General features: G+C 45.6%; 1 protein-coding gene across 4 annotated transcripts in view; it reads left to right on the top strand.

The window, feature by feature from the left end:
• The window catches only part of TCAIM (T cell activation inhibitor, mitochondrial), a 63,163-nt gene that overhangs the window by 14,194 nt on the left and 22,929 nt on the right, over positions 1-26,040 (top strand). For 3 of the 4 annotated variants that reach the window (XM_030551029.1, XM_030551027.1, XM_030551026.1), the window contains exons 3-7: positions 2,228-2,363; positions 3,023-3,176; positions 3,263-3,325; positions 4,511-4,751; positions 20,119-20,241. In XM_030551029.1, coding sequence (XP_030406889.1) covers positions 2,228-2,363; positions 3,023-3,176; positions 3,263-3,325; positions 4,511-4,751; positions 20,119-20,241 — 717 coding nt within the window. The remainder of the gene's footprint in view (positions 1-2,227; positions 2,364-3,022; positions 3,177-3,262; positions 3,326-4,510; positions 4,752-20,118; positions 20,242-26,040) is intronic. The other variant, XM_030551028.1, reaches the window with a different exon arrangement.

Here is a 26,040-nt window from a genome sequence, read left to right as displayed (position 1 = left end):
CTGCAAGATCTCAACAAGTTCATGAAGAAACTGAAGTTCCCCATGGTCCCTTTGGCCTCCATTATCCCTTCCTTGGATCCAGGAGACTGGTATGCCATCCTTGACTTGAAGGATGCTTACTTTCACATTTAGATTATGCTGTCCCACAGAAGGTACCTCAGATTCACAGTCCTTCCGTTTGGCCTGTCAGCAGCTCCTGAAGTGTTTACCAAGTGCATTGCAGTTGTGGCTGTGTTCCTGCGTAAGCGATAGGTACGGGTGTTTCTGTACCTCGACAACTGGCTAATCAAGGGCCGCTCGTGGAGGCACAACTTGGCTTCATAAGAGCAACTTTCAACGAACTGAGCCTTCTTCTCAATGCCCAAAAAGTCAACTCTTATCTCCCATTTAGCAGATAGAGCTTATAGGAGTGGTACTAGACTCCACACAGGCCACAGTGTACCCCCCGGAATCGCAGTTCCAGTCCCTGTGTGATAACATTCAAAACCTCAGACGGTTCCCTGCAACCGCAGCAAGGAATTGCCTGAAGCTTCTGGGACACATGGCCGCTTGTACCTATGTAGTACAGCACGTTAGACTCAGACTTCGGCCTCTTCAGGGATGGCTAGCCTCGATGTATCGCCTAGTTCAGGACAGTCTGGACAAGATCGTCACTCTGCCTCATCCAGTCCTCAACTCCCTCCTGTGGTGGCTCGACCCGCAGGTAAGGTGTGCGGGGCTCCCCTTCACCAGACCTCACCCGTCCCTCTTGCTGGTGATGGATGTGTCAGCACTGGGGTGGGGGGCGCACTTGGGAGACCTCAGGACACAAGGTCTCTGGTCCCAGGCGGAGCTCTCCCTTCACATCAATGTCAGAGAGTTGAAAGCAGTCCTCCTAGCATGACAGATCTTCTGAGTTCATCTGGAGGGGAAATGTGTATCAGTCATGACAGACAACACGACAGTGATGTTTTATATAAAGAGATGGAGGTGCACGCTCCTCTCCCCTATGCCAGGAACCCCTTAGACTCTGGGACTTTTTGCATAGCTCACTCAATCCTCCCCAGGGTACAGAATGAATTGGGAGACTATCTCAGCAGATTGTTCCACAGCCATGAGTGGTCCTTGTGTCTGGATGTCGCAAACTTCATTTTACAACTCTATCTCCTTCCCTTCTGCTCACAACGCACTCCACGAGGGCACAGGCTTCATCAGCTGCATTCCTGGTGCATGTTCCAACCCAGGAAATATGCGGAGCAGCGACATAATCATCAGTATATATATTTTTGCCTCGCATTACGCTTTTACCCAGCAGGCCAGAGATGATGCAGCCTTTGGTAGAGCAGTGCTACATCAGTGAACCTTTGAGCTCTGACTCCGCCTCCAAAATTTGGGCTTGGTATTCCACCTAATTGGAATTGACATGAACAAGCACTCAAAGAAGAAAAAACGGTTACTTACCTTCTCGTTACTGTTGAGTTCGAGATGTTGTTCATGTCTATTCCAATACCCACCTCCTACCCATCTGTCCAAGCAGCCACCAAGAAGGACCTGAGGGGGTGGAGGATAGGCAAGGCCCTATATTGAGCACCATGAAGGTGTGACCCCAGGGGCCACCCGGGCTGACCCGACAGAGGCCACTAGGAGAAAAACCTTCCAGCTGCCATGCACGCAGTATGCGCACACCTAATTGGAACGAACATGAACAACATAGCTCAAAGAATAACAGTTACAAGAAGGTAAGTAACTAAGTTATTTTTAGCCCAGAACTAATGCTTTGTTTTTATAGCACTTTTCATCCAAGAATAGCAAAGTGCTTTACAAATATTAAACTTCTTAGCTACTTTCTTACCTTCAACTTCTGGGCATTGACTTTGAGAAACAATTCCAAAATGGCAGCCCTCAGTATCTCTGACTGTTCCAATCACCAGAGTTTAAAAGAGCTATTTGTGTGGAGGATTTCATATATGAACTTGAAACATGTATCCCTTACCTTCTCCAAATACCACTTTTTGAATGCCACTAATCAGAACTGTTGGCATGAACCATCTTTGTAACACAGTAGGCCTGTTCTGGTTAAACAGGATTTTTTTAGATCCCATGGGACAAAATTCAGCCTTCTAGTATGGCTTATTTTTAAGTGATTGTATTTCATATGAGTGTTTTAGTGACATTTCTTTTATGTAGTTTATATTACTTTGTCATTTGGTGGTTATTTTAATACATAAAGCTTTTATTACCCTGTTAGGTTGTGTCTGGAGAAAATATTGCTACAATGGGTTCTTCAGGCAAGACCTTTGTCAGGGGCTGAAGCCGTCAATGCTCTCAGACCTTTCTATTTTGCTGTGCATCCAGATTTCTTTGGCCAGCATCCCAGAGAAAGGGTAAAAATATATTTTTGTTTCTAATGGTGTTTTCATTTATCTGGTATATGAAGAATGGAAGTATGTTATTAGTTTAGGTTTTTTTACACTGTCAAAGTTTGATCTACCATTTGTAGAACTAACATGATTGATATTGGTGATTAGGAAAATAGAACTTTAACAAGATAATGTCCAGCAAATTCTTATAATTTGGACAAAGTATATCTCCAAACTCACTGATCAGCGTTTCACTATTCTGACAATCTGGAGTCTTGATCCATACAAAACATAGAACTAATGCAACACTCCTTTTTTTTTTTTTTTTAAACGTGTGACAACCTTTACAAAAATTACCTTTTACTTTTAATCAAATCTAATTTTTACCTGGTTTTGGAAGCTATCTTGAACATTATGTATGCTTTAACTTCTGTTTACCTTTATCTACCATCAAGTCAGCTATTCATGCAGTGAAGACAATTTTTTAATAAAATTACTCAGTCACTTTTCTATTTGAAATACATTGATGTGTTTTCATGGAAGTGTGAACTATGTTTAATATTTTGAAATGTAATTGTATCTTATTAAACTAACACTGTTAGCCTGTTTTTAAATAAATATGCTATGTTGAGAAAGCGGACAAAATTAAGTATTTACAGTGGCTCTTATTTTGTTTTGTACAGGAAATCAATGAAAACTCTCTTAAGAGGTTAAATGGCTATTTGGAGAATCTCCAGAAACCAGGATTTAAATCTTTTAAGCCAACTCAACTCACTTTTTATGTGAGAGAGAGAGAACAAAACTCTTCTGATGTCCAAGAATCCTTCAGTGCTGCAGGTGCCTTTTTTATCTGATAATTTCTCTTGAAAAATTAAATACTGAAAATCCTTTCCATAGTTTTGTACTCTTCGTACCTTTTATAGTGCCTTATCTAATACCCATTGATGTCCATTGGCATTGGATCAGGCCCTTAAAGGCTATCCCAGGTAATTACACATTTTTCTAATGGAAAATCTTTATTAAGAGAGAGTGGTTATAATGGGTTTAAAAGTAACTAGGAGTTCTGTCAGTAATCTTACACTGAAATTGAAATAATACCCTGAAATACTTGCCAGATATCAATGCTTTTAATTCAGCTGTCTGTGTATAACTTGAAGATAGTTTAGGGTGTTACTTTTATTTTCTCATTATTTGGTCCCGCTGTAGCATGTAGACTGTGTGTTTATAGAAGTGCTGAATGACCTAGAGTAGCAGGGGTACATTTTAAAGTGCAATTTGTAAATTTCAGTTAATATTCGCTTCAGTGGCAAGTTTGGCATGCTTGTCTCTGAATTTTCCTCAGATTTTTTTACATTTTTGTCTAATAAAGTGTTAGTCTATATTTTAATTCATGTTCTGCTTTCTAGTGGTCAGAAAATTCTCACATAAATGAATTTTGAGTGATCCTTCTGCTAGAAGAAGAAAATCATACTAGCCTGCAGAGGAAAAATAGTGATATATTTGAGCCACTTAGATGTAAGAAAAAAGGGGGGTTGTTTAGTAGTTGGAACAGGGGGGACTGGGTCTATGTGGTTCTGTTTCTGCTTTTCCCACTGACTTGCTGTAACACTGTGCGAGTCAGTTAACATCTCTGGGCCTTAGCTTACAACTCTGTATAATATGTGTAATGTTTGTCTCTTGAATTTCATAGGTGTTGAGGCTTACTGTTTGTGAAGTAGTTTTAGATCCTTGCCTGTCTACAGTATATTTAATCCAAAGTAGTATTTTTTTGTTAATAAATCTTGCATAAAGGGCTCTCAGACAAAACTGTTGGAGTTAAAGCAATAGAAGTGTTTGCACCTCCGTCATCTTGATTTTCTATTTGTCACAATTGCAGATAAGCTTCAGACTCACCCATTGAGCCAAATAGTTGAAATATCCTAGTAGTTATGGCTCTGGACTTGTACAGTTGTAAATAGTAAACTATATTCTGATGCCTTCTGCCATGATAATAGTTTGAAATCTACAGTACTTGTTAAATAAATGTTATAATTTCACTTTGAAATTTATCATATAATACATGTATGGTTTGTTTTAGCTTTAAGACAAGAATGAAACAATGTGAATGCATCTAAAAGTTCAGCTATTCAATTGAATACAATATTAATTGATTTGAGGGTTGCGTTTTATAGGTTTTCGAGCCGTCAGTTTTACTTTGCACACCAGGGACTTACTAAGCACAGTATTGGACATTCTCAACTCCTGCAGCTTATCTACTGAGCATGTCCAAAGTGTGAACTCTCAGCCTCATAAAGAAGTAAAAGGGACGTTTTACAGGCCTATCAAATGGGACAAGACTTACTACTCGTTTACTGGATTCAAGGATCCTGAGGAAGAACTAGAACAAGCCCAGAGGGTGGAAATTACTCTAATGTAGGTAAAGGTTTTTATTAACTAAACTAGTGTTTTGTAATATACCGTATATACTTGTTCATAAGCCAAATATGTTTGGTAAAAAAGTGATGCATCAAAGAGCGGGGGTCGGCTTATAAACTGGTCTACACCAAAATTTGATGATTTTAAATTCTGTGGAATCATTGAATTGAATATCTAATGCATTGTCATTTTGTTTATCTGGAGTGTCTGCAGGCATGGAGCCCCTCAGCTCCCATTGGCTGGGAACGGCAAACCGCAGCCACGGGGAGCTGAGAGGCTCCATGCCTGCAGACGCTCCAAGTAAACAAAATGTCCCGACTCGCCAGCAGCTTACCCTGACGGCCAAGAGCCAAAGTTTGCCAACCCCTAAAATACAGGGTCAACTTATGAAAAGGTCATACAGTTTTTGCTATTTTTACCTAACCATCTTGAGGTGTCAGCTTATAAACGAACAGGCTAATGAGCGAGTATATATGATACATTAAGTATACCTCTACCTCGTTATAATGCCACCTGATATAACACAAATTTGGATATAAAACAGTAAAGCTGCGCTCTGGGGGGGCGGGGCTACACGCTCCGGCAGGTCAAATCAAGTTCGATATAACACGGTTTCACCTGGAACACGGTAAGATTTTTTGGCTCCCGAGGACAGCGTTAAATTGAGGTAGAAGTGTAGTCTGATTTTAATAGTGGTAAAATAGATTAAGAGTTTTTGACAAACTGCTAAATTATTATCACTCCCTCCAAGTATTTTCCCTGCCCTATAATGATGTAATTGACCAGTGCTCAAATGAGCAACTGCAGTAATCATAGACTCTGGTGAACGATGGGCAAAGAGACAAGGAATGTTTAATCCTAGTTTTTCATTGGTTTGCTGTGGAATTCCACTGTAGATTCATCAAGGGAATCAATAGATTTCAGATATTATAACTTTTTTGTAATTTACGTAAAGCTTTTGGAACACAAAATAATAAATTTAAATCTATACAAGTCAAGACATTAATTGGGCACCATGTCACAGAGCCCTGTAAAAAAGGTCTGTATCTGTATAGTGTGGTTTTTGCAGTGCCTATCATTTTATGTCTAAGCTTCTAACATCTGTTTCAGCCTTAGGGCATCATCTTAAATATGATACCTAGCACATAAGGTCATTGTACTACTGTAAAACACATAACGGGTATAAGTTGTACATGAGTTTTGTTTTCTGTCTGTGTGTAATTGTACATACTTTTCTTCTATATCATGTGCCAGTTATGATTACTTCATAATTTGTATAAATTGTCATTTGAAGAGGGACCTTTTTTTATCTGTTTTATTTTCATGCTTGAGTTTAGTACTTTTTCGTAGCAGTGGAGTATAATATTCTTGTAAAAACAAGGAACTGCAATCAATCAGTTGTGTATAGTGGGCATTTAGATAGCTGAAATAGTTTAAAAGGGTAAATAGAGTAAAGGAGGTCATTAAGTATCTCTTAGAAATAATTGATTTTAATCTTTTGAATGTCTCATATGTTTTTCCAGTTATAGCAAAAGCTCTGCCAGGTTTCTGACCAATATTACAGCTATCATTTACTGTTTTGTTTTGAGGGGGGTTTTATGTGTATATAGTAAAGATTACATTTCCTCTCAATCTATATTCTGATTAGAAAACAATATACATTGTTGACTTAGGACATGTCTACACTGAGACTTCACACTCTGGCTTGTCATGTAGGAATCTGCAGCACATTAACTGACCGCTCACTGACTAGCTCTGCAGACTGCTACTGTGCACTGATAGTTCCAGAGTATTGTCTCCATGTGGGCAATCCCTGAGTAGTCTGTCTGCTGCTTGAAGTTACGCCAAAATTACAGTTCAAAATACCTTCCTGTGAGCAACTGAATCCCTGTCACTGTTAAGAAAGGATTAAAGGCCAGTTGGGTGTATTCACTCCACGTGAGTGGAAATTAGATAGTTATCAACCAGAGAGGGAGGACAAAAAAAATCCAGGGATAACTCAGCAGACACCTGGGCCTTATAAATAGGCTGAGAGAGTTCAGTGTTGGGGAGAAAGCCACAGGAAGCAGGTTGGTCCTTGCTGCAAACAGCCAAAGTGCCAGATACTAGTGGAGGCTAGAGGCCTCAGGAAGATGTAGTGGGATAGTGCTTGAGAAACTGAGGAAAGGCAGTGAAACTCCAGGAAAGGGTTAAGCGCAGGGCCCAGAGAATACATTGATTTTGTGGTAGTTTGGATTACGCTTGAATGTTTTATTAAACTGAAAGGGATTTGGACTAGTAGCTTCTCAGCCAGAGGGCTGAATGGCATGCAAAGACAGGCATCCTGCAGGGGGCTCTGTGTGGTCATAGTGCCCCTCACGTTTGGCATGGCTGCTCTTCTGTCTCCATCTGTGAAGGGGACGGATGGGCCAAACATGAGTGGCGCTGTGACAATGCGTCAAGTCCCAATGCTCGTAGCGGGGAACAGAGCCAAGCCAAGCTCCACAGAACAGGAGCTGCGACTGCAGGGTGGCCTCAATGTGAGCTTTATTCAAATTCACAATTACCATGAACACTAATGCTATGATTGTGACACAGCGGTCACAATCAGGACAAAATATTGGCTAGTGGTGTGGATTCAGCTCAGAAAACAAGTTCCTAAAAGGTGTGGCATCTGAAAACGTTCATATCTGAAATATCACTAAAATATGGAATGTGATATAGTGGAATAATTTTTCTCATATTATTTTAGGATTGTAAAATAATGCTCTAGTATTACTAGTGTATACTTGCATTTTGCTATTGACATTTGTGCCGCACAAAAATAATGGGCTCTTTTTAATACTGTAGATGTGGCCTTAATTGTATTTATGTGCACTGCGCACAACTGCTAAGACCTGAGATTTTGCACTCAACAGATCCCTCTCTTTTGGTTCATTGGGCCTGGTAAAAGCACCCACAGTTTTAAAATTATGCTGTTGGGCTCACTTCACATTGTCCTTGCTTAGATATTTAGATTGCCCTGTTTCCCTCTCCTGCCCTCCCCAGCCATACCCAAATGCTTCAGAACTCGGTTCATTCCTGATGGTTATCAATGACGAAGGAACCCTAGAACTGTGACCTCTACTCCTCAGTGTTCATCCTAGCTCATGTGAGGTATCAAAGTATTTCACCCCTCATCTCTTTCCCACCGCTGTATTATATCCTTTGACTCTGGTGTCAGTTTCCTTAAATTTAAAAACAAAATACACCACAACCTTGTGTTAGCCCTCAGAGACACTGACATCTGACAGAGTTGTTTTAGAGCTGCTCGTGTAAACTACACCAGTCTTCAGGCCTCTATCTTTCAGTCCCCTCAGAACAGCTAGAGTAATAGAGCTGCCTCTCTAATACCAGAGGTTTCAGAGCAGCTTGTGTGGCAGCTGGTGCACAGCTTTTGAGGAGCTCAAGTTCCCACTTACAGGTACATCAGAGGCATTCAGCAGCTTCAGTCACTTATGTCTCATTCCCTTTGGAACATCACTGAGCTTCATAGACTGATCTTAATGCAAGGGCATCTTCAGTGCTCTTAAGGCCTTGCTCCTCCCCATGTGAAAACAGTGTACATCACTGCTGCGCTTTATCTTTGAAGCACCAGTGGCACACTTCTCAGCACATTTTCTGGATCATGTGTTGTGTGATGTGTTTTCTGTCTGCTTCCCTTTCTCTTTCAGATTGAGAAGGGCCCCTACAGCTTTAAAAAAGGTGGATGTGGTCATACAATATCCATCATAAGTAGGCATGACTGCTGTGTCCTGGTTCAGTGAGGATCACGATTGACTAGGATGTGAGATGATCACAGGTGTCAGTTTGAGCCATTAGGTCCCAGAGGGAGCTCCTCCTTATAAATTCTAGTGCTTCTGATAAGTCTGGAGAGAATTTGGCCTTAAAGGAGTCAGAACTGATACCCTACGCTTCACATCAGGGCAGGCCTTAAGGGTGAGCGACCTGGGCAACTGCTGTAGTCAGGAGAGTATCATGGTGAAAAGGCAAGGGTCTCAGTTTCTCCCTCGCGGGGTGCAGCCTGTCATGACAGGAGCGCCCACCTCCTTGCACCAGAGCAGATACCTCCTGCTTGCCACCACACTTGGTTTCCCAGCCCACCTCCCAGTCCCACCTCTGACTCTTCAAGCTGATGAGCTCTTCCCCTGCACCCTCTGGGACTGTCCCAGCCTGGGCCATTCCTCCTTCCATGGGTGGCCTGAATGAAAGCAGTGCTGCCCAATAGAAGGTATGTGTGGCATCTCAGCCAGCCAATGGGAACTAGAAGTTGCTGGCCTCTTGGTTTGGGAGAGGAAGGGAGCTGAAATTGCAAGAGAAAAAAATGAGTAAGTATGTGGGAGGTGGTTTCCTGACCCCATATCCCAGCTCTCAGAGGGCCTCCCAGGGCTTCCAGGTCCCAGGGGGACCCTCCCTATACCCCAGGTCCCAGGAAGCCCCTCTCTCTGCCCCCCAAGTGCCAGCCTCCCAGTTCACAGGGCTCCCCATTCTCCCCAGTTCTCAGGGTGTCCCCCAGGTCTTTGAGGTCCCACTCCTCTATTCCACACACTGACCACCCAGCTCTCAGGGGCTCCCCGTTTCTCTCATTCATTCCAAAGGGAGGTGTCAGTGCAGGGGGTTGGAGATATTTGAGAGTAAACCTTCCACCACCCACCCTAGCTATCTCCAGTGCACTGGAGTGTTTGCATTTTAATCTTCCCTGCTCCCCCATAGCCTCCCTTCTCTTGGAGTTGGAAGGGGCATTTGAATATTGGGAATGCTCAGTATTGGGGTGTGGGGAAAGATCTGTCCTTTTGAAGACCCCATGTCACTACTCCATTCCTGCCTTCCCACACAAGCAAACTATCTGTACTCCTCTGGTTCTCTCCCCTCTTTCTGGGGCTCTCTGGTCACCATGCCCCCCTGCCACCACAGCTCTCTGGTGCCTTTCTGTTGCTGTACCTTCTCTTGGGCTTCTGACCCATTGTGGAGAGCCCAGGGAGGCACCGGGGGCTGGGGCAATGAGGGGGTGGGTGGGGAGCCCAGAGAGGCAGCGGGGGCCAGGGACACCAAAATACAAGTTCACCTAGGGCGCTATTTTCCCTAAAGCTGGTCCTGCTTCACATCAAGACTGAGTTGGCATTTTCTATGGTGGTATAGGTCTGATGGGATAGATCCCATCATTCTACTTCCATCCTTTCAGAGCAATTAACTAAATGTACAGTATCAATATTGCTGTAGTGCAATGAGCATGTCCTCATCATGTGGCTCTTGAAGCTGATTTTTGTGGTTAATTGAGGCATGATAATACTCCATAGTGCTTAAACTCATTCTATACTATTAGGGCTCACAAGACTTTCAACTTGTAGCTGACTTTGCCAGTGAAGTATAACTGTAGTTTTAAAGTAACTCACAGTAAATTGATGCATTCTCTGGATGTATTGAGAGCTATGATCCCTGATATCAACATACACAGATGGAGCTTCTGTGTCAGACCACTGTTTTGTCATGCCATAGTTGGTACAAAGACTTGGGAACGAGCTTGGACACATTTCATTGCTACAAAAGTGGTCAAACTTAATATTTTTATCAGCTAACTCTCCTCTGCTGTCTGTGCCCTGTCGTTGTGAGACAGCTTTCATGCTCTAACGATCCCCAGAGTCTGGGTCAGCGAGGACTTTTTGCTCCAGGAGGTTCAACCATGCTGGACTGGTCTGTAGGGAAGGGGCCAGACACTCTAGCCCTCCAGGTTTGGGGGGTTAGGCACAGGGCTAACAACCCTGTCCCATAAAAAACAAAATATGTTACAGAAACTGCGGCAGAGAAATCAACCATTACTGTTTGTGATGGCCTTCAGGAGTCAATGACCCATATGACTGCCAGTGGTGAAAGCCAAAAGGAAGCCACTGGCATGAAGACTGAAGTACTCAACACCAAGACAAAAAAGAAAACTTGTGTTTTGGAACACAGGGACAATGTATGAAACAGGGAAGCCAGCTCAAGTCACAGCAGAGAAGAGACGCTACAACTTATGCATCCTGGGTGTCAGTGAGAACAGGGATCAGGAAGATTAACAACAGCCTTGGGAGAAACTTTGCTGTATTCTGGCCAGGATGATGGATGACTTCCTGAGGTTGTTGCCATCTTTTTGGAGAGGTAGTGGAGCGGTCCCTGCTTGAGTGGAAGTCAATCAGCAGCAGACTTATGAGAGCCAGATGGAAAGGGAAACACAATAATATCACCCTGATTCAGTGCTATGCTCCAACAAATGACAGTGATGAACAAGCAAAGGACAAATTCTACCTTGCACTACAGGCATAGTTAGAGAGAGTACCACACCACAACCTAACTATCATCATAGGAGACCTGAATGCCAAAGTCAGTAAGGACAACACAAACAATGACAGAACAACGAGAAGACATGAGTGTGGCACCATGAATGAAAATAAAGAGAGTCTGATGTTGATTTCTGCAATATGAACGATGTAGTCATCAGCAGAACCCTATTTCAACATTCTGAAATTCACAGGCTGACATGCAGAAATATGCCAAATGGCAGAAATAAGCCCAGATCAACCATACTATGATCAATGGCAAATGACAACACTCACTGACAGATGTGAAGGTGAGAAGGGGGGCAGATACTGGCAGCGACCATCACCTTGTGACAGCCTCTGTCAAAGTTTTAGTTTGTGAAGTGTGGGTCCACCAAACTCGACCTCTTTTTTTAAGGCTGACCTGATTATATTCCTGAACTTTAACCTTGGACCGGCAGGGTCAGCCTCCTTCTTACCCTAGTTTAGGGAGATTCGGATAGAAGAGCAAACCAGTCCTGATATGGTTAAATCAGGAAATAGTTTTATTAAACACTGACAATTACACACAAACACTTACAAGCATGCTATAATTTTAAGGCACGGTAATTCTATTACTAGAAAAATCCCCCTTTATTTTTTGAGCTTAGTTTTAAGCAGCACAGCAGCCCACTCCCTGAATACGCCCCTGACTTTTACCTGGTGAGTTTGGGGAGTTTCGGCCGGTTACTCCTTCACCTGTTTAAGCCCAACTTCTCCAAGGCCCCACTTGAAAGCTCTAAAACCTAATCAGGCCCTTTTTTGGTAAGTCCTCTTAATCCCTCTGATTCCCGCTGCCCTACGGCTAGTCGTTTAGAGGATTCAGATTTCCCACCCCCTTTTCTCCTGTCGGCCCGAGATGAGGCCCGAGATTACAGCCCTGTTGATCCACCTATTCCTGATTTCCCATGGTGGGGATGTGTCAGGTAAGGATTTTCAAGCAGAGTACTGCAACTCAGAATCTCATCCCCCCTCAGGGACAGTCCAATTGCTCAGACTGGGCAAACAGTGGCTCCAGCTAGTCTTAGGATTCCAGTGCCAGCAGATCTCCCATGGTGGGGATGTGTCCACTAGTACCTTCGTCCCTGGACAGCCAGTTTACCGACTGAGTGCCCCGATGGATTTGTCCGGCCATTCTTTATACCCTTTTTCGCTGACTTCCAACACGCATGAATCAGGCAGTATAGACCATTTCCAAATTTGGGCTTGCCACAGGGTCAGTTTCTTGGAACGTCCCCACCCCCTTCCAGATGGTCAGCAAGACGTGACCCCAGGAGTGTCAGCAACCTGTTTCTCGTAAAACCCCCTCCCCTATTAGCCAAGCTATTTCTTGTAAAACCCCCTCCCCTATTAGCCAAGCTATTTTTTAACCTATTGCAAAAATTCACCTCCCCCCTTAAGCCATTAGATGCTTTAAAACTTGTGCATAACAAACTTTCCCTTTTACTATGCCTTCTATTAACCCTTGAATATATTTCCTTTAGGCCTTCTATACAATAGGCCTTGTCCATCCCCCCTTAATCCCCATCAAGGACTATTGGACATTACAAATCATTATTCCCGTATCCCTCAGTCAACTAAAGTTTTAAGATGCACGGCCGTTTCTGGATCCAAACTCCACCCACTTTGGCTGAGTCCTTTTCCTAAAAATTGTACTTCACGTCCCACTTGTGTTTTTTCTTTATTTACATACAAATTGTGGGCTTTTAACAACATTTCAAGTTCTTTTATTTTATCCCTTATTTCCTTTTCAGAATTTCCATTAATTATTATGTCATCCATAAATGGAACGACTTTTTCCTGATCTTTCAATATGTTTACCATGGTTTCTTGTGCATAGGCCGGTGAATTAACTCAACCCTGCCCAAACGTTTTAAAGTGCCATACCTTATCATCCAATTTAAAATTCATTACATTATGTGGGTCGGCACGTTTTATACTGTGAAACTTATCTATTACCCCATACCAGGGACCCTTCTCTAAGCTTTTGAGTTACTTCTGTTATATCCGGTCCCCCTTGGGTTACTATTGTTTGACTGTTTACTTTCCTGCAATCCAACACCATTCTATAATTTTTTCCACTTTTTTCTTTACTGCCCATACAGGAATCACATGAGCATAAGGTGGACTTGCTTCTTCTATATACCCTTTTTCTTTAAATGTTTTTACAATTTCTCTTAATCCTTTTAATTGTTCTTTAGTCAATTTATATTGCTTAGCAGGAGTGGGCAAATTACCCAAAATCACCTCATAATTTTTCTTTTCCTGCTGTTTTATCCATTGATGTGCTATTATTGCTTTGATCTTATCAAATTCTTTTTGACATTGATTTTTAAACTTATTCTAGTCTGCTAATGCCAGGATATTAAACTCATGTGGCATTAATAATACTTCTAAAATTTGTCCCTGTACTTTAATTGTTCCTAATTCCAAAACCCTTTCCCCTACTCCTACTGCTTTTACCCAATCCTTATGTCTCCAGGTTTTAGGTCTACATGTTACTGTACTAAATTGGGCTCCTGAATCTAACAACCATGGCTTTTTATTATAGTCCAAATTTACATAAATTAACTCCCTATCTAAGTCTCCTCCCGAGGGAGGTGTTTGTTTTTGGGAGGCCACTACCTAGGGTTTGTGTGGTTTAAATTTGTCCTCCCAGCCATGATCCCTTGCCAACTGCAATAACTCCTGTCCTTGTGCTGAGTGTTTTACGCCTGCTTGCCTCAAATAAGCATATGCAGATCGTTCATTTCCTGGCCATCTATCTTTTGCAGAAAATGGCTTTGCCCCTTCGCTGGCTGCTTCCTTTTTTTTTTATTTTTACTTCTGATTTTGTTCTATCTGACCTTTTTGAGTTTTGTTCAGTTGGTTTTAACCATTGAACTCCCGTGTCTACTTCTGTATTATCTATCATTTCTGCCAGCGTGTCATATTGTAATATACCCAACGGTAACCAAGGGCTTCTTTTTAATAGAGCCCTACTTAATACGTCCTTAGTTCCAAATCCACCCTGGTCCCAATCAATCTTTGTTACTAGCAGCGCCTGTCTATTTATTTCTGTTCCTCCTGTGAGCCAATCCATGAGGACTACCAATGCCGGTATTTGCTCTTGATTTCTGGCTTTAAAATCCTTAGAGGGCCACCATTCTTCTCTTACCAATCGTCGCAAGAATCTACCTAGGCCAATTGATTCTAGCCCGCTTCCAAATATCTTTGTTAATGAACTTCGATCCCTTTCCTCACCATAAAATGATCTAGGTGCCAAATCTTCTACTTCTGTTCTATTTAATACTATGGCCTTTAACTCCCCTTTTAGCCATTTTAATACCATTTTTTTAGGATCTAATCCCAGCCATTCCCTGATCAATTCTTCTTCTTTTTCCTCAAATTTTTGTTCTATAATTTTTTGCTCTTTCACATTATTTCTATATTTTATTTCCCTTTTTAGTACTGGACAGACTATAGGATCTGGCAGTGGTTTTACTGGTGCCAGTTGCTCTGTCCACAAAGGGCTAACTATGTTCGATGGTATTTCTAGGTAGAGGGGCGGAGCTGTAGCTGACGCATCCTGATATTGGGGTGGTTTTACGTTTTTTTTTTTCTGATTTAATTTTTAAATGACTAAATCTTCTTAATTCATATTCCTGCATCACCTGATCCTTGCTTCTCCCATACACAGTTTTATGCTTCCCCCCTTTTGGTCCTAAAGTGGGCGATTTATTCCATTTAGCCTTTTCCTTTGTTTTACCCAATTTTATATGATATTTACAGCCTCCTAATATTATGTCCCTCCCCCATCGGTCTTTTCCCCCTTTTAACTGTTTCCAAGGACCCTTCGTTAGGGCGTTACAAAAAACAGGTCCTTTACCTTCTCCTGTCCATAATTCCCCTGAATTTGGTTCATTCGTCCAGATAAATCTTAAATCTGGGTGATTACGTGTGTCTGTTTCTTTAAGACATTGGATTTTAGGTCTTTCTATATCTGCTTCTACTCTATACACTCCTATTCCCTCCTGACCTGTCTCTAAACGTGTTCCAAATACACCAGCACATATTAATCTTATTAATTCTCCTCCATTTTCCTTACTATGACTCACCACATACAAAAGGTGCTCAAGATCTGTCAAATCTCGTTGTTGTTTTACTTCCTTAAACACACATGTCCCTGATGATGATCGCGCTTGTGTACTCACCAACATCAAGACATGTTGTGCCCTGGGTAATCCTGGATTTCTGTAATCAGCCATTCTACAACATATTATTTATATTTTATATCACATTACTTACACATTATTTATCACATTATTTACAAATATTTACACAACTAATTACTCAACTAAACCCATGATGTTTGATTTTCTGCTTTTCCAAAGCTTATCATCACGCGACCCATAGTTCTTCCCATGAGTCCACTCATTAATATTCCTCCCATTAAACCTCCTATTATTTTTGCTTTATTCTCCTCCCATTCTATTCCCCAATCAATTATAATCACAAAATATATTACTACAAAAACTATCAAATTCAGTAAAACTAACACTATTTCCCAGTTTCTTTCTTTTACTTCTTCCGTAAGATTTTTAATTATTTGCTTATTTTCCTTTTCTCTGATCGGGCCTTTTAATCCTTTCATCTGAACTATTTTTTATCAGTTTGTTCCTACTTCCGATGAGTGGGTGCTTCCTCCCAAATTTTTGGTTCCACAGCCGCTACTTATACTTCTGTTGGAACCCTGACAAAACTTTTCTTTTTATCCGTATACTGCTATTACCCTGCTCGCTGCGCCATCGACCTTTTTTTAAGGCTGACCTGATTATATTCCTGAACTTCAACCTTGGACCGGCAGGGTCAGCCTCCTTCTTACCCTAGTTTAGGGAGATTCGGATAGAAGAGCAAACCAGTCCTGATATGGTTAAATCAGGTAATAGTTTTATTAAACACTGACAATTACACATAAACACTTACAAGCATGCTATAATTTTAAGGCACGGTAATTCTGTTACTAGAAAAATCCCCCTTTATTTTTTGAGCTTAGTTTTAAGCAGCACAGCAGCCCACTCCCTGAATACGCCCCCGACTTTTACCTGGTGAGTTTGGGGAGTTTCGGCCGGTTACTCCTTCACCTGTTTAAGCCCGACTTCTCCAAGGCCCCACTTGAAAGCTCTAAAACCTGATCAGGCCCTTTTTTGGTAAGTCCTCTTAATCCCTCTGATTCCCGCTGCCCTACGGCTAGTCGTTTAGAGGATTCAGATTTCCCACCCCCTTTTCTCCTGTCGGCCCGAGATGAGGCCCGAGATTACAGCCCTGTTGATCCACCTATTCCTGATTTCCCATGGTGGGGATGTGTCAGGTAAGGATTTTCAAGCAGAGTACTGCAACTCAGAATCTCATCCCCCCTCAGGGACAGTCCAATTGCTCAGACTGGGCAAACAGTGGCTCCAGCTAGTCTTAGGTTTCCAGTGCCAGCAGATCTCCCATGGTGGGGATGTGTCCACTAGTACCTTCGTCCCTTGACAGCCAGTTTACCGACTGAGTGCCCCGATGGATTTGTCCGGCCATTCTTTATACCCTTTTTCGCTGACTTCCAACACGCATGAATCAGCAGTATAGACCATTTCCAAATTTGGGCTTGCCACAGGGTCAGTTTCTCGGAATGTCCCCACCCCCTTCCTGATGGTCAGCAAGACGTGACCCCAGGAGTGTCAGCAACCTGTTTCTCGTAAAACCCCTTCCCCTATTAGCCAAGCTATTTCTTGTAAAACCCCCTCCCCTATTAGCCAAGCTATTTCTTGTAAAACCCCCTCCCCTATTAGCCAAGCTATTTTTTAACCTATTGCAAAAATTCACCTCCCCCCTTAAGCCATTAGATGCTTTAAAACTTGTGCATAACAAACTTTCCCTTTTACTATGCCTTCTATTAACCCTTGAATATATTTCCTTTAGGCCTTCTATACAATAGGCCTTGTCCACAAACAAGGGACATCGACATTAAGATGTTGACAAGCTAAAATCCCCTGAAATACAGAAAGCATTCATTCTGCAGTTAACAGGTTTCAGGCACTTGCAGACCTTGATGAAGAGGAGGGGAATGCAAATGAGGAAATCAACAAGAAGTGGGATAAAATAACAACAATCTATAAACAAAGCAGTGAAGCCTGTCTAGGCTACAGGCAGAAGAGGAAAAAGGAGTAGATTACACCCAACACATGGAATACATAGAGCCCTGAAGAAAAAAGTTTTAGACACAAAATCCCAGAAGCTAAAGGACAAATACTACGAGAAGTAGTGCAAGGCACACTAGGAGGTCAAACGCCTTGTGAGAGCGGACAAACGACATTATATTGATAATCTGGCAACACAAGCAGAGGATGCAACTGCTCATGGTGAACAAGGGAACGGTCTACCAAATGACATGGCTTGTCAGTGGCAAACAGGAAACACCAACAAACATTCTCATCAGGGACAAACAAGGCCACTTACGGACCTCAGAAAAAGAACAAGAAATGAGGTGGACAAAGCATTTCAAAGAATTGCTGAACAGGGAGCCACCTATAGAGGAAGCAAACATTCAGGAGGCAGAAGATCTTGATATCAACACAGACACCCCAACTAAGAAAGAGATCATTCAAGCCATCAAATGCTTAAGAAATGAAAAAGCTCCTGGCAAGGATAACTTGAATGCAGAATTGTTCAAGGTAAATCCTGAGTTAGCAGCATCTATCCTGGCCCCTCTATTTACATCTGTCTGGGAAAGGGAAGAATTGCCAGATGAGTGGACCAGTGGGGTTATAGGGAAGATACCAAAGAAAAGAACCCAATGATTGTAATAACTGGCATGGTATCACACTTTTATCTATGCCAAACAAAGGTATTGTGTAAGATCATAATCCAGCATATATCAGAAGCAGTTGATAGCATTCTTAGAAAAGAGCAGACTGGTTTTTCAAAAGGGCCTGGATGCACAGACCAGATTTTTAGTCTATGAAACATAGTAGAACAATGTTAGAATGGCTGCGGCAACTCTACATAAACCTCTTAGACTTTGAGAAGGCTTTTGATAGCATTCACAGGACCAGCCTATGGCGTGTTCTGCGGGCATATGGAATCACTCTCTGTATAATCAACATCATCAAAAGCTTCTTTTCCAACTTTACATGTAGTGTTGATCACAGTGAGCTCAGTTTTTGAAGTCAGAATAGGAGTACATCAGGAGTGTGTCATGTCTGCAATCCTCTTCAGTATTGCCATCGACGGGGTAATGCGGCATACAACAAAAGACATGTCAGTGAACACCCTTCTCGTCCTTTGAAGGCCTGGACTTCGCAGATGATCTCGCTGTCCTATCACATACCCAACACCATATACAAGAAAAAACAACTGGACTCAACACATTCAGCCAGCAGATTGGACTGAAAATCAACCGCAGTGAGACAGATATCGTGACCTTTAACATTGGCTCACCATGAGCAGTACAGATAGAGGATCATGCTCTCACGAATGTAGAAACATTCACATGCTTGGGCAGTACCATCAGCCAGAACAGTGGAACAAGCCAGGAGATTCGGAACAGAATCAGTAAAGCCAGGAACATCTTTAGGAGCTCAAATACAGTCTCTGGAAGTCTTCAAAACACAACACCAAAACCAAACTCAAGATTTATCTGAGCTGTGTATTTTCAATACTACTTTATAGTGCAGAATGTTGGGGAATGACGAAGTATGACATGTCCCAAACTGTCTTTATTCCATACAACCTGCCTAAGAAAAATCCTCATGATGACTGGTGCTCCGCCAGTATTGGGGGAGAGTGACACCAGCTAAAGGGGAGACACTGGATCTCCCCACGTGTCTCCACCCCAGCCCAGGGCCCCTGTGCTCTCCCCACCCCCTTCCCACCCAACATTACCTATTGGGGGGATTTCTGTCCACCCGCTGTACCAGCTCTTTCTGGCAGCCAGAGCTGGGCAGGGAGCAGGAAAGAGCCACTCTTTGGTGCAGTGCAGCTGCTTCCTGGGGGAGTGTCTGGCTGTGGCAGTAGCAGGCTGCCTCCTGCCTGGGCTTAGCTTCCAGGATAGCAGCTGAGCAAGTCAGAGCCCCCTCCACACCCAGCATACTCAGTCCACTCCTGTCCCCAGAAGCTAAGCCAGAGCAGGGACCAGCAGCAGCCCATTCCATGCCCAGGTTCAGCTTCTAGGGGTAAGAGCTGACTCTGAGCATGCCAGAAGCTGAGCCTGTGTGGGGGGCAGACTGCTGCTGCCACAGCCAGGTGCTCTCCCCATCAGCTGAGACACTGCACTGCACCGGGTAGCATCCCAGGCAATGTGGCTAAAAGAGGCTCTGGCCCCACCCCTTCCTCTCCCCGCCCAGATCGGTTGCTGGGAGGGCACTTGACTCTTCATGATTCTCCCATGCGTCACCTCCCTACAATCTCAAACCAAGACTTATTCACACAGTGCAACCAAGCAGATATGAGCACCACCATTACCAGGAGGCACTGGAGGTGGATTGGCCATGTGCTTCAGATGGAAATTGATTCCATCACCAGAATAGTATTAAGGTGGACACCTGAAGGCAAGCGAAAACGAGGCCACCCAAAAACAACATGGTGAAGACTGGGGCACTGCTAGGGAACCATTGAAAGACTTGCCAGAAACAGTCAGGAATGGAGGAGCTTCATCACTGCCCTAAATGCCAAAGGCGTAATGGGAAGATGATGATGATAAACTAGATCATTTGAAAATGTTTTATCCATTAAATCTCTTAAGATGCTGCTTTTAAAAAGTTCATGAGTTGGAGCTGTGGGAACATGATTCAGTGACTTATCTACAGTTATCTGTTATACTATAATAGAAATGTTACACTAAAAATAGATTTTTCAAGAAAACATTATTTTAAAACGTTACCTGATTTGATAACTTGACATATTTCTTAAAGTAGACATTAATATTTTTAAATAGCAGTACAATGTGCTTGAGAAAAATGGTCTTGAATAGCCATATATTTTCTTTTTTACAGCTCCTGGTTAGATAATAGTGAAAAAAGTGCAATAAAGAAGCTGAGAAAGAGCTTACCACTTAGGGAAGAACTAAACCGTTTAAAAGATGAACTCACTCATCAGCTACAGCTCTCTGATATCAGGTAATGAAGTACAGAAGATCTAACTTAAAAGGGTCAAAACAAGCATAATTTACAATTTTGTAAGGCCACATAGACTAACAACAAAGTAATGCATTTAAACTTTAAAAAATGTATTCCAGCAAAATGTCTATTTTATATGTAGTCATAAATGCAGTACTCCGCTGAATACGATTATATTTTCATCAGACTTGGATGGGACTAAAAATTTGCATTTACAATAACTGAACTAGACATAGTCTTATTTATAAGTCAGGAGATTGTACTACCTAGTAGCATGGTTGTCAATTCAGGAAAAACACTTAAGCATGTGCTTCAGTTCTATTGTAGTCAATGGGACCTAATCACGTGTTTAAGTATTTTGCTGGATAAAATTGCTTTCCTGAATTGGAGCTTGTCACGGAGTGTGGGAGAGTCCAGTCCTGCACCCCTCTTCCTGGGACCCACAGTGACTTTTAGCCAGCCAGTAAAACAGAAGGTTTATTGGACAACAGGAACACAGGTTACAGCAGAGCTTGCAGGCACAGTCAGGACCCCTCCGTCGAGTCCTTCTGGGCTTTCAGGGTGCTTGGATCCTAGCTAGGATACCCTGAATTCCGCCCACACAGCCCCAAGCCCAAACTCAAAACTGCTTCCCTCCTGCCACTCCCTTGCTTTGTCCCCCTTCCTAGGCAAAGGTGTTAACCTTTCCCCTCCCTTACCTAGCTCAGGTTACAGGCTCCGGTATCGTCCATCCCCTAAAGTCCTCCTCTGCTCTCCCATTCCCCACACAGACAGCCCTTACTCCATCACATCTCTCCCCCCTTTGAGACTGAACTGAGTGGGGTCACTCTGCCCAGTGACCTGGGGAAGTTCAGGACCCCCTCTCCGGGACAATGCGTCTGCTATCAGGTTGGCACTTCCCTTCACATGGACCACGTCCATGTCATAGTCCTGCAGGAGCAGGCTCTACCTCAGGAGCTTGGCATTGGCTCCTTTCATCTGGTTCAGCCAGGTCAGGGGAGAATGGTCAGTGTATACGGTGAAGTGTCGCACAAAGAGATATGGCTCTAGCTTCTTAAGGGCCCACACCATGGCCAGGCATTCCTTCTCGATGGCCGCGTAGTTTTGCTCCCAGGGTAGCAGCTTCTTACTCAGGTACACGATGGGGTGTCTCTCCCCCTTTTCATCCTCCTGCATTAACACCACCCCCAGTCCCGTGTCTGAGGTGTCGGTGAACACCATAAAGGGTTTGTCAAAATCTGGGTTTGCCAGAAATGGGCCACTAACCAGAGCCTCCTTCAGCGCCTGGAAAGCCTCCTGCACTGCTCAGTCCAGATCACCTTGTCTGGCTTCTCCTTTTTGCACAGTTCAGTGATGGGGCCGGCTATGGCACTAAAGTGGGGCACGAACCTTCGATAGTACCCCGCCATCCCAATAAAGGCCTGGACCTGCTTTTTTGTTTGGGGAGCAGGCCAGTCTCTGAGCACCTCCACCTTGGCTGATTCCGGCTTCAGGCAGCCGCTCCCCACCTGATGGCCCAGGTAAGATACTTCAGCCATCCCCACCTTGCACTTCTCAGCCTTTACTGTTAACCCAGCCTTTCGGAGTCGGTCCAGGACTTGTTTAACCTGGGATATGTGGTCCTCCCAGGTCTGGCTGAAGACGCAGATGTCGTCAATATATGCCACGGCAAAACTCTCCATCTCCCTCAGTAGCTGATCCACCAGGCGCTGGAAGGTGGCCGGCGCTCCCTTGAGGCCGAAGGGCAGGGTTAGAAACTCGTAGAGCCCAAGAGGGATGATAAAGGCCTATTTCAGCCTGACATCTGCGTCCAGCGGCACTTGCCAGTAGCCCTTTGTAAGATCCATAGTGGTGAGGTACCGAGCACCTCCCAGCTTGTCTAGGAGCTCGTCAGGCCTGGGCATGGGGTAGGCATCAGATACGGTAATGGCATTGAGCTTTCAGTAGTCCACACAGAACCGGATTGACCCATCCTTCTTGGGGACCAGCACCACTGGCGAGGCCCAAGGGCTGGAAGACGGCTGGATCACCCCCCAGGCCAGCATGTCCCTGACCTCTCTTTCAAGATCATGGGCAGTTTTACCAGTGACCCGAAAAGGGGAGCACCTTATAGGGGGATGTGACTCGGTCTCCACCCTGTGGACAGTCAAATTAGTGCGTCCAGGCTGGTTGGAAAACAGCTGTCGGTATAGATGCAGCACCCCTCTGATCTCAGCGTGCTGGGCCAGGGTCAGCTGATCAGAGCGGGGAATCGCCTCCAGGGGGGAACCAGCTTTTGTCCCAGGGAATAGATCCACTAAGGGGTCATCTCCCTGCCCCTCCCAATGTCCACACACGGCCAACACCACATTCCCCCTGTCATAGTATGGTTTCATCATGTTCACGTGGTACACCCGACGGTGATGTGCCCAGTTTGACAGCTCCACCACATAGTTTACCTCATTCAGTTGCTTGATAATCTTGAAGGGCCCTTCCCAGGTGGCCTGGAGTTTGTTTCTCCTCACGAGGATGAGAACCATCACCTGATCCCCGGTGGCGAAGGCACGGGCTCGTGCCGTGCGGTCATACCAGACCTTCTGCTTCCTCTGGGCTCGGGCCAGATTCTCCCTGGCCAGGCCCATGAGCTCTGCCAGTCTTTCCCGGAAGGTCAGGACATACTCCACCACTGACTTTCCCTCGGGAGCGGCCTTCCCCTCCCATTCGTCCCTCATCAGGTCTGGGGCCCCCCTTACCCGCCTTCCATACAACAGTTCGAAAGGTGAAAACCCGGTAGATTCCTGGGGTACCTCCCTGTACGTGAACAGCAAGTGAGGTAAGTACTTGTCCCAATCCTGCAGGTGCTGGTTCATAAATGTTTTTAGCATCATCTTCAGCGTCCCGTTGAACCTTTCCACCAGCCCGTTGGACTGGGGGTGATACGCTGAGGCCCAGTTGTGCTGGACCCCACATTTCTGCCATAAGGGCCGAGCAGGGCCGACATGAAGTTGGACCCCTGATCCGTTAAGACCTCCTTGGGGAACCCCACCCGGCTGAAAATTGTCAGCAGCGCATCTGCCACTGTGTCTGCTTCGATAGAGGACAAGGCCACCGCCTCGGGGCAGCGAGTGGCAAAATCCACCACCACCAGGATGTATTTCTTCCCTGACCGGGTCGTCTTGCTGAGGGGTCCCACTATGTCCATGGCCACTTTCTGGAAAGGTTCTTCTATGATGGGTAAAGGCCTCAAAGCCGCTTTCCCCTTGTCCCGGGCCTTCCCCACTCTCTGGCAGGGGTTACAGGATTGGCAGTACTGTCGGACCTGGGTAAAGACCCCAGGCCAGTAAAAGTTCTGTAGCAGCCTCTGCCTGGTGCGCTGGATTCTCTGGTGCCCTGCGAGAGGGATGTCATGGGCCAGGTACAGCAGCTTGTGGCGAAACTTCTGGGGAACCACAAGCTGCCTCCTGATCCCCCATGACTCTACTTCCCCTGGGGGAGCCCATTCTCGGTACAGGAACCCCTTCTCCCACAGGAACCTCTCCTTGCAACCTCTCCTCATGGTCTGTACCGCACTAAGGTCAGCCTGGTCCCTGGGCTTCCGCAAGGATGGATCTTTCTGCAACTTGGCCTGGAACTCAGCAGCTGGGACAGGGATGGGAATCGGCTCTCTCTTGCTGGCTGGGTCTGAGGCCGCAGCCTCTCTGAACCGTGCCCCTGGGCGGTCCCCGCCCCCTAGGTTAGGGTCCTGCACCTCGGGTCGAGTACCTTCCCCGTTTGTCGGGGTGCAGTGCCCTTTGCCGACTCTGACTACGAGTCACGGCCAGGGCACTCTGGGTGTTACTAGGCCAGTCCTCGAGGTCCCCTCCCATTAACATGTCCATGGGCAAATTTGGGTGTACCCCCACGTCCTTGGGGCCCTCCTTGGCCTCCCACTTCAGATGTACTCTCGCCACGGGCACCTTGAATGGGGTCCCGCCCACACCCATCAGGGTCAGGTAGGTGTTGGGCGCCATCTGATCTGAGGCCACCAGCTTGGGCCGGGCCAGTGTCACCTCTGCGCCCATGTCCCAGTACCCAGTGACCTCCCTCCTATCTACCTCCAGGGAAACAATGCACTCTTTCCAGAGGGGCAGCCCCGCACCTACCCAGTAAACCGAAAATCCGGAGCCTGGAGCATCCAGCCCCCCAGAGGAGCTGACCTGGGGACCTCCTCCCTCCTTCACAGGTGGTATATTGCCAGCCCCCCCTTTCCTGGGAATGTAGCCCCTCCTCCGATTGGGTTTTTACCCTCTGCGGGTTGGGTCTGCTAAGTCTGTCCCTGACCTTGGGGCACTGGGCCTGTATGTGGCCTCGTTGGCCACAGCAATAGCAGCCCATGTCTCGTGGGTCCCCTTGAGTGGGTCAGAGGGACCTGACGCTGGATGTTCCCCTTTTGGGGGGGTTCTCCATAGGCCCCCTTTGGGAGGTCCCAGGATGACTCTCTCTCTGCGTTGAGGCAGGCCTGCTCCTTCAAGACTCCTCCCTACCATCCCCTGCCCGACTGTCCACAAATTGGTCGGCTAGCTGGCCGGCGTGTTATGGGTTATCCGGCTTCTGGTCCATCAACCACAGCCTCAAGTCGGACGGGCACTGCTCGTACAGGTGCTCTAGTATGAATAGGTCAAGCAGGTCCTCTTTAGTTTGGGCCCCAGCTGTCCACTTGCGGGCATACCCCTGCGCCCAGTTGACCAGTTGTAGGTATGTGACCTCACAGGTTTTACGCTGGCTCTGGAACTTTTTCCGGTACATCTCAGAGACTAGATGATCAGATTGGTCCCTTCTGACCTATGAGTCTATGAGTCAGCCCAAACTCGCGGAGCAGGGCCTGTTTGAACAGTTTGTAGTCCCCTGCCTCCGCCCCTTTCAGTCGACTGTACACCTCCACAGCTGTGGAGTCCAGTAAGGGGGTGAGAATTGCGATCCTGTCTGCAGGGTCAACCCTGTGCAGCTCGCAGGCATTCTCAGAGGCCGTCAGGAAGGTATCTATGTCCTCCCCCTCCTAACGCCGGGGCAGCAAGTGCTTATCAAAGCTCTTTGTAGGCTTGGGTCCCCCCTCACTCACCGCAGCCGGGGCCTCACTACTCCTCAGCTGGGCCAGATCCAGCTCATGTTTACGCTGGTTCGCCTTCTCCTCCAGCTCTTGCCTCTTTAACTCCAGCTCCTCCCGTTTCAGCTCCCTTTCATATTCCAGCCGCATCCGCTCCACGGATGCCGAGCGTCACTGGGAGGATCCCCTGCTGGGGGGTGAGCTTCGCCGGGAGGATCCCCTGCTGGCCAGATGTGTCACGGTGCCCTTGGTATTCGCTGGGCTCCTCCCTGCCCTTCCCCTAGGCATAGGAAGGGGGGGTCTCAGGGAGCCCTCAGCAGCCAGCTGACCACTCCCAGCTGGGACAGACACTGGTGCCTGCGCTGCATCTGCCAGGCTGCTTCCCTCAGAGACAGGGATCAGTTCATTCAAGCAATCTCCCTCCTCCAGCTGGGCAATCAGCTGGTCCTTGGTGCACCTCCCCGGGCGCAGCCCCCTCTGCTTGCACAGCTCCACCAGGTCGCACTTGCGCCGCTTAGCATACATCTTCCTGCTGGCCACTCACAGGTCGGGGTGCTCACTGCTCCCCACGGTTTCCAGGGGGACCCCTAGTGCACCAGCCCTTCTTGAGGTCACCACCTCTTTCCCAGGGTCGAGCTGCAGACTCCTCCGCCCCTGGGACTGCTCACTGCAATCCCCCGGGGGACCCTGTTACTGCAAAGTCCTTCTCACTGGGCACACACTCCAGGGGTTAATCC

The sequence above is a fragment of the Gopherus evgoodei genome, chromosome 2 (genome assembly GCF_007399415.2).
Source record: "Gopherus evgoodei ecotype Sinaloan lineage chromosome 2, rGopEvg1_v1.p, whole genome shotgun sequence".
In the NCBI taxonomy this organism is placed as follows: domain Eukaryota; kingdom Metazoa; phylum Chordata; order Testudines; family Testudinidae; genus Gopherus; species Gopherus evgoodei.
This window is presented reverse-complemented; position numbering and strand designations above follow the sequence as displayed.